Consider the following 9,135-nt stretch of genomic DNA (forward strand, 5'->3'; position numbering starts at 1 on the left):
ATTAGTTTGGGTCTAGTCCATCACATGATTCTCCTAATGATGTGATCCCGTTATCAAGTGACAACACTTGCCTATGGCCAGGAAACCTTGACCATCTTTGATCAACGAGCTAGTCAACTAGAGGCTTACTAGGGACAGTGTTTTGTCTATGTATCCACACAAGTATTGTGTTTCCAATCAATACAATTATAGCATGGATAATAAACGATTATCATGAACTAAGAAATATAATAATAACTAATTTATTATTGCCTCTAGGGCATATTTCCAACAGGGAGAAGGGGACCTGGAGGGAGTTGACGGCGCCGAGGTGCAGGGTGGCGATCTCCTTGCGGTTGGAGAGCGCGAGCAAGGCGGCGCGGCGCGAGCGGGCGAGGGCCTGGAAGCGCCGCGCGGGCAGCTCCCCGCGTTCCCTCCTCCTCACCTCCTCCCACCACATCCACTCGGGGCGCACCGCGGTGTATGCGCTCTGCTCGCCAACACACCAAGAACAAGCAGACCCTCGCCGATCCGGGACAGGACCTTGCTGAGCTCGGCGTCGAAGATGCGGCCGTCGCCGTTGATGTCGTAGACGTCGAAGGCATCGCGCAGTTCGGCGTCCAGCTCGCGCTCCCGCGGCCGTGGCCGTGGAAGGCGGTGAACTCGCCGAGGTCCACGTAGCCGTCGCGGTCGGTGTCGAGCTCGTCCATCATGGACGCCACCTCCCGACCCCCTGTCGACTCGGTGGCCGGCGGCGCGATGGCGCGCGACACGGCCACCAGCTTCGAGGGCGAGATCCTGCCGTCCCCGTCCGTGTCGAAGCGGGAGAACACCTTCTTCATCGGCGGCCTTCTTGGCGTCGGCGGCGAGGAGCTGCGACGGGTCGTCGTCGAGGAGATCGGATCTAGGAGGAGGCTGGGTTGGATTGGAGGAAGGATAGGGTGGGTTAGAACCCTAGCCGCCGCCCACTGCTGTGTGGTGTGAGTTGCTTCGAGTGTGTGTGTGGTGTGAGTGTTCTGGAAGCCGCCGCCGCGTGTGAGTGTGCTGGTGTAATGACGAAAACGGGGCTGAAGGTTCGAGGTAATTACGGGCGTGCGTGTGGTGGAGGGTATTGGAGGTGGGGGGTGGTTTGGTCATTTTGAGGAGGGTTGTTGGGACGGCTGTAGTGGGCTTCGGGGTGGGTGTGGGCTTCGGAGGTGGGTGTCGGCCTGCCCTGGGGGACGGCTATAGTGGGCTTCGGGGGTGGGTTGTTGGGACGGCTGTAGTGGGCTTCGGGGGTGGGTGTGGGCTTTGAGGGTTATTTGCATTAGAAAAAATAAACATCTATACTACTAATAAAAAATCAAACGAACGTTAGTTTTGTTTACGAGCATTATTTGAAATGCATGTACATTTTTGAATTCATGAACATAGTTTTGACTCGACAAATATTTTTTAAATCAATGAACTTTTTCTAAAATTAGGGAACAAAATTTAAATTTCCCTTTTGTTTTGTATTTTGGTGAACATTTTCTAAAATTTCATGGACATTTTTTCGGTTTCCGTAATATGTTTTAATATACAATAATTTTTATAAAAATCATGAACATGATTTTATTTGCTGACCATTTTTTTCAAATCGTGTTCCTTAATAATTTATGAACAATTTTGCAAAACCATCAACATTTTTTGAACATGGAATTTCTTATGTACGGTTATCCGTGCGTTGCACGTGCATGCTTACTAGTGTTTTTTTAAAGACTAAATAGGGACTAAAGGTCATTAAATGACATGTAAAAAGACCATGTTATCCCTAGTAATGTACTAGAAGTTATTAAATGACATGCTAAAAGTAGGGACATTGTTGTAAAAAGTATCAAAAAAGTCTCAGAAAATCTCTCCCATAAGGACTTCTTCTTTTAGTCCCAAAATACCCCTTTTTAGTCCCTAAAAGTCCTTCATGTTTTCTTTCATACGGGACTAAAAGGAATATTTTTTAATCCCTACAGCAAAAAGTCCGTGTAAAGAAACACCCTTGAGATTTTTTAATCTGGGAAGCGGTGTCTATTTAGGTCGCTGACTGACAGGTGGGGCCCGGCTGGGATGCAACCTCCTGTTTTGTTGCGAATGAATCTGCGTTCGTTCTGGATTAAAGAGTGAAGAAGAAATTCTATTTTCGATAACGCGCACACACGTGTAACATCTTTATATTTTGTTTACACGTCTTAATTTTCTGGTTTGTATTAATCTTAATGATTTTGGACGATATTAAAGTGTCACGTAGACGTGTTGTGTTGTAAGGGTTAAAGTGTTTGCCCATACGGCTTTGCAGGACATACATGCAACAAGTGACAGAGGTAGAGGATGGACAGAGTGGGTCATGGCCCACCTTGGGATTTTTACAATAGCTTTATATTATAGGAAAAATAAAGTTATAAAAATTAAAAAAATATATTTCAATGAACAGTTCACTATTGGCACACCCTGACCCATTAGGCTAGATCCGCTACTGCGTGTAGCGCGTGGTTGCCAGCTTCATCGTGTGAATGAATCGATATTCGTCCATACAAACATCAACTAGTCCACGCGTGTAAATGAACTGCTCTTGTCACATGACGCTCGTACAATGATAGTTGACAACTACAGTTTATGCATATGTGACAACTAGCTAATTACACGTGTCAACTATGATTAGACCATACATGACAACTAGTTACTCACACATGATAACTACTCTCTCTTTCATAGTTTAGAAGGCATGACTAAATTACGTGTGTTTTCATAATAGACATGGTTTAGGATGCATTGTATTTAATTCTAGTAACTAATTAGTATTCCGTTGTACTATTCCTATCTACATATATAATGTGAATGCTATTTTTAAGCTCATCTTACAGACAATCAATAATCACCTAGATTCCGGAGAATTTGCAAGCACACCTTGTAGACCGTGACGGAGGGAGTATGGTTAATCATGTATGACAACTATGATTTAACCATATATGACAACTAATTAATTACACATGACAATTATGATTGATCATTATCTTTATCAAAAAATATACATTACAATTATGGTTTGATCATACATGGCAATTACCGTTAATTAGACATGACAACTGTAGTCAACAAAAATAGAAAAGTTGTCACGCTTTACAACTAAAATTGCCATGTTCAGGGTAACTAAAGTTGTCATCAAAAAATGTCAGGGCAAAATTCCTTCGTGCCACACACGGAATGAGGAATGAAGATGAATAATTGTTGTTGAACGTGTATCACAAAGTAGCTGCGTCCAAATGTGTGAGCAATTTCTAATATTCATCCACGTAGAATCGTGTGGGCTAGCTTCTAGATACGCCACACATGATCGTGTGGTCAGCTGTTCAATATGCCACACGTATGATAAATATCGCTACCCTTCTTTTCCTGTTAAGCAGTGAGTTTACGATTCTAGTACACCAAGTTTTAAACCAACCGTTCTTAAAATAAAAGGTTTTAAACCAGCTGTCCATGTGAGACCAATATTTGCATCAATTTTATAGTACCCCGTCCGTTCCTAAATATAAGTTCTTTTAGAGATTTCAGTAACTGACTACATTAGGCAATTCATATATCTCTGGACTCTCACCAATGACTTCCATCTTGAGGAGCACGTCGAGGATGAGATCATCTGGAAGCACACAGAGAACGGTCAATACTCGTCGGCCACCGCTTACTTGGCCCAATTCTTGGGCTCCACATACTCTCCGATGCCGCATGCGGTGTGGAAAGCCTGGGCGTCACCGAAAGTTAAGTTCTTTACATGGCTGGCTATCCAAGATAGGATTTGGACTGCTGATAGATTGACAAAGCGTGGGTGGCCAAATTACGACCGTTGTCTCCTTTGCAAGAGAGTGCAAGAGTCAGGTGCTCACCTATTCTACAAGTGCAGGTTTACCCTTCGCCTATGGACTTTGGTCAATTCATGGCTGCATATGGACCACATGTACACGTCTACATGGCATCTTGAGCAATCGGTCAAAGATCGGTGGGTCAACCGCTCCAACATCACCATGTCAAACCGCAAGGGACGGGCCTCCCTCACTATGCTAATATCTTGGGTCGTCTGGAATGAATGAAACGCTAAGGTCTTCCGCAACAAGTTTGCACCGACAACAACCTTGCTCAACAATATCTCAAGATAGAAGCTAGGCTTTGGGTCACCGCTGGCGCCAAAAAGTTAGGGACCATCATTCCGGAAGAGTAACATCCTTGTAGTCGGCAGGTTTGTAACACAATAATTATTCCCCTTCTTAATTAATATATACGGAATTTTTTTTGCCCGTCTTTTTAAAAAATAATAATTAACTGACTACATACAGAGCTAAATGAATGAATCTATGTTTTAAATTATGTCTATATACATCTGTATGTAGTTTTGTAGTAAAACCTTTTAAAAGATTTACATTTAGGAACGAAAGGGGAGTATATGCCAGGAGGAACCTTCATTACAGGAGTAACTCTTTGGATACCAGATGCAAAAGTTAGCTTCAGATTTTACCAGCTGCCAGATGAAGGCGACAGGAGCATGGACTCCTTAAATACTACACGTATGTAATGAGTACTGTACTGATCAAAGCATAGTAGCACACAATGAAGCATCTTACTGTGTGAATTGCAAAAAAAGAAGGCATCTTACTGTGTTGGTTCAAGACTGTTAAATATGTGTGGAGTCAGATCATTCAAAAAAGAGAAGGCATCTTACTGTGTTGGTTCAAGACTGTTAAATATGTGTGGAGTCAGATCATTCATTTTCCCAGTACTCGCTTTCAGGGTCCATGATTCCTGCACTTTCTGAGGCAAATGCAAAAGGTTGCCCCAGATTTTAACTGCAACTAGGCACACTTGCACATAGATGCCATATCAAGATTACCAAAATGCCTCCACTTGCACAAAGCTATCATAGCAACCAAGTTCACCAAAATGCCTCCAGAATAGCATCTGGCCAACAGAAGGATTTTGAACATCACATGAGAAGTTGAAATCTCTACTAACAGGAAGTTGCAAAGACGAAAATGCAGGTTTATACATAATGACATATCCTAACGCGACGACCGACATGGAAAACATGGAAAATGACTGAATCACCTTATGAGAATGTCGTTTGCTTCCACTCAAGGACGCAAACTGCCTACCAACCTATATTATTAAGCACAGGAAATATGTAAAATTGCAGAGCTTGCAATGTCAGCAAGCACTAATGCGGTGATGCCTCACTTCCTCCGGGCCTCGAGTGCCTTCTTCAGCTCCTCGCTGGCATCATTCGGTCCACTGGCCACCAGCTCCTTCCCATTCCCATGGAGATCAGGCTTCACAGGGAAAGGATTTTGCAGAGGCGGCGACATTGCCGGCATCCTTCGAGCGTCCCCTTTGCTGGGAACTGAGATAGCTCGGCCGACACCGATCTCAGCGCGCAGGCCCTCTACAGTGTGCCGCAGCATGATGCTCTCATCGTTCAGGGCTTCCAGCTGCCTCTTCAGCAGTGAGAATTCCTCTCCCCCGGCTACAGGAGCGCTCTTCCCCTTCTTGTCCTCTTCAGACTTCAGCTGCCGTCGTGGTGTGTGCTCAATTGTGATCTTGTTCATGACGAGCAGAGGCAGCTTGCTGACAGCGAGGCTCCCAGCCTTCCGCCCATATCCATCGTCGGCGAGCGCGGCCTTCAGCTCTGGTGGCACACGCAGCCCCCACTGGAACCTCAGGCTCGCCCTGTTCCACAGCGGCAGCATGCTCCTGGTGGTGAGGCGCATCCCGGACAGCAGCGTGCCAACCCCTCCGCCGGTCTTCCCGGCAGCTGCGACGTTCGCCGCGAACCCGTTCCCGTTGAGGGAAAACTCCTTGTGGCCCTCATGATCCTGGTCGTCGCCGTTGGAGAGGTCGGTCAGCTTGTGGGCCGGCGGCAACGTGAGGGTATCGGTGACGGGCGGGGAGCGGACGGAGTTGGCGAGGGAGAAGTCGCCGAGCCGGGGCTTGAAGAGGAGCGAGAAGGCGGGCGGGTTGGAGGAGAGGAGGTTGAACTCGGCGGAGAGCGCGAAGGGGGCGCGGACGGGGGAGCCGAGCGCGCCGAGGCCCGTGCGGATGGAGAGAGCGAAGGGCTGGAGCGGGTCGTTGGGGCGGTAGGAGAGGCGGAGGCCCGGGCCGGAGGGGAAGGCGGTGGAGAGGTCGAAGCGGAGGTCCTCGGCGTCGCCGCCGGCCGAGACGCCGGAGAGGAACGGCAGGCCGAGCACGCCGATGGGCACCTTGGCGCGCAGCAGCGGCCGGTCGTCGTCGCGGAACTTGATGGACGCCTTCATGGTGGGGGCTGGTGGCTAGGGTTAGGGTTCGGGGGTGCCGGGATGCGGGGATCTCCGCGATTCGGGATGGGAGGGAGGGGGCACGATGAAGGTGAGGTATTTGAACGGCGGGGGCGAGGGGAATCGGGGGCGGGGATCACGCCATTTCGGGCGCCGGAGGGGAGTCGTCGGCGGCGGCGGTCGCGGCTGGTTTTAATTTGGGGGAGGAGGAATGAATTGAAACGAGATGGGTGGAGACGGAACAGGATTGGGTTGGAGCTGGGACGGGCCGTTATTTTCTCTCCGTTTTACTCACCCACATGTTTTTACCGCTCATCACGTCGATGGTAATAGCCTTTTTTTTCATTCTCACAGAATTTTCAAGACCGTTTTCTAAAGGAGAACGGATGATTTTTAAAAATTATCCGTTACATAGCTAGCCGTCGGATGCCGATCTAATGTCCCACATTCCCGCCGTATGGTCAGTAGTTATTTCCTGAAACGACGCTTGAGTTGTGGAAACTTTCGCTTTGTTGCAAGAAATAAACTTTGAATCCGTTAATTCCTGAAACAACGGTCGAGTTTCAAAAACAATTTGCTTGTTGCAGAATTATTTTTTCTTCGTCTTTCTGTAACATAAGTATTTTTACGGAAGAATTTTTTGCAACAACGGTCGAGTTTCAGGAATTTTTGCAACGAAAGTCATGTTGCAGCCGGGATCCATGCTCAACGGAGAGTCGGGCGCGCGAGCAGGGACGCATCTCCAGCGAGGCAGAGAAGCTCCCGGCGGCGGGAGCTTGCCGGCGTCCGCGCCGCACACCTCCTCGTTCGCCGCGCGAGGTGGGGATCCGGCGAGGGGCTGGATCTTGTCGGCGAGGTGAGGATCCGGCGAGCTGGCGGGGACCGACGGCGATGGCGGTTCGCCGGACTCCGGCAGGCTCGTCCCCGGTAGCAGAGGAGCCACGACGAGGAACCTGGAGTGCTCCAGCTTCAGCCCCCGTCCTGAAACAACGCTTCAGTTTCTGAAACAACGAGCGAGTTTCGGGAAATGGTTCATGATCGATGCGAGATCTAACGGACGAGCAGGCGGCGGATGGATCAACCGGATCAACCGGTGAAACGTAATCTTTTCCCTTTTCTAAATCGTGAAAAAGAAAATATAATTATTTAGATACAGAAAAATCAGTACATTATTAATTGTTTGAATGTATGATTGATCGTCCTCGATCTCCTTGGATCTAAACTTCTGACAAAGCATTTTTTTAGGGAAAGCAAAACTTTATAAATCAACGACCCTCGGGTATATCGTCTGACACGCAAACAGCCACATTGGACCGTACAATCGAGTCCCACTCGACACAACTATTAGTGGAGCATGTACAACCAATTTGAGCTAATGCATGCACAACCGTGTTCATAGTACGCCTACACGCAATAACACTCCACTTGGCGAACCACAACTTCAGCTGGTACTTTAGGTCCTCGATGATAGTTGCATAGGGCGAGGCATCAACGCGTCGAATGTCCATGGCATCAGCAAGCAGCTGTGAATCTGTCTCGAAGGTTAGTCTGGTGGCGCCAAGCTCGGTTGCTGTCGTTACCGCCGTCGCCAAGGCATGAAGTTCAGCCCCAAAGGCATCGGATACCTACTCCTGTCTACCTGCCCTCGCGACGATGAGTTGTCCATGGGTGTCGCACGCCGCGACCCTGTTGGAATTATGCCCTAGAGGCAATAATAAATATAGTTATTATTATAATTCCTGTATCAAGATAATAGTTTATTATCCATGCTATAATTGTATTGAATGAAGACTCATTTACATGTGTGGGTACATAGACAAAACACCGTCCCTAGCATGCCTCTAGTTGGCTAGCCAGTTGATCGATGATAGTCAGTGTCTTCTGATTATGAACAAGGTGTTGTTGCTTGATAACTGGATCACGTCATTGAGAGAATCACGTGATGGACTAGACCCAAACTAATAGACGTAGCATGTTGATCGTGTCATTTTGTCGCTACTGTTTTCTGCGTGTCAAGTATTTATTCCTATGACCATGAGATCATATAACTTACTGACACCGGAGGAATGCTTTGTGTGTATCAAACGTCGCAACGTAACTGGGTGACTATAAAGATGCTCTAGAGGTGTCTCCGAAGGTGTTAGTTGAGTTAGTATGGATCAAGACTGAGATTTGTCACTCCGTGTGACGGAGAGGTATCTCGGGGCCCACTCGGTAATACAACATCACACACAAGCCTTGCAAGCAATGTAACTTAGTGTAAGTTGCGGGATCTTGTATTACGGAACGAGTAAAGAGACTTGCCGGTAAACGAGATTGAAATAGGTATGCGGATACTGACGATCGAATCTCGGGCAAGTAACATACCGAAGGACAAAGGGAATGACATACGGGATTATACGAATCCTTGGCACTGAGGTTCAAACGATAAGATCTTCGTATAATATGTAGGATCCAATATGGGCATCCAGGTCCCGCTATTGGATATTGACCGAGGAGTCTCTCGGGTCATGTCTACATAGTTCTCGAACCCGCAGGGTCTACACACTTAAGGTTCGACGTTGTTTTATGTGTATTTGAGTTATATGGTTGGTTACCGAATGTTGTTCGGAGTCCCGGATGAGATCGCGGACGTCACGAGAGTTTCCGGAATGGTCCGGAAACGAAGATTGATATATAGGATGACCTCATTTGATTACCGGAAGGTTTTCGGAGTTACCGGGAATGTACCGGGAATGACGAATGGGTTCCGGGAGTTCACCGGGGGGGCAACCCACCCCGGGGAAGCCCATAGTCCTTTGGGGAGACACACCAGCCCTTAGTGGGCTGGTGGGACAGCCCACAAGTG

General features: G+C 47.7%; 1 protein-coding gene across 1 annotated transcript; it reads right to left on the minus strand.

Annotated features, from left to right (window-relative positions):
* Nucleotides 1-4,866: 4,866 nt before the first annotated feature.
* Nucleotides 4,867-6,527, minus strand: LOC123399429. The gene has a single exon (XM_045093838.1). It carries the CDS (start codon nt 6,285-6,287, stop codon nt 5,211-5,213), a length of 1,077 nt encoding a protein of 358 aa, XP_044949773.1. The 5' UTR covers nt 6,288-6,527; the 3' UTR covers nt 4,867-5,210.
* Between the last annotated feature and the right edge of the window lie 2,608 nt (nt 6,528-9,135).

This window comes from Hordeum vulgare, chromosome 5H, assembly GCF_904849725.1.
Source record: "Hordeum vulgare subsp. vulgare chromosome 5H, MorexV3_pseudomolecules_assembly, whole genome shotgun sequence".
Lineage (NCBI taxonomy): Eukaryota > Viridiplantae > Streptophyta > Magnoliopsida > Poales > Poaceae > Hordeum > Hordeum vulgare.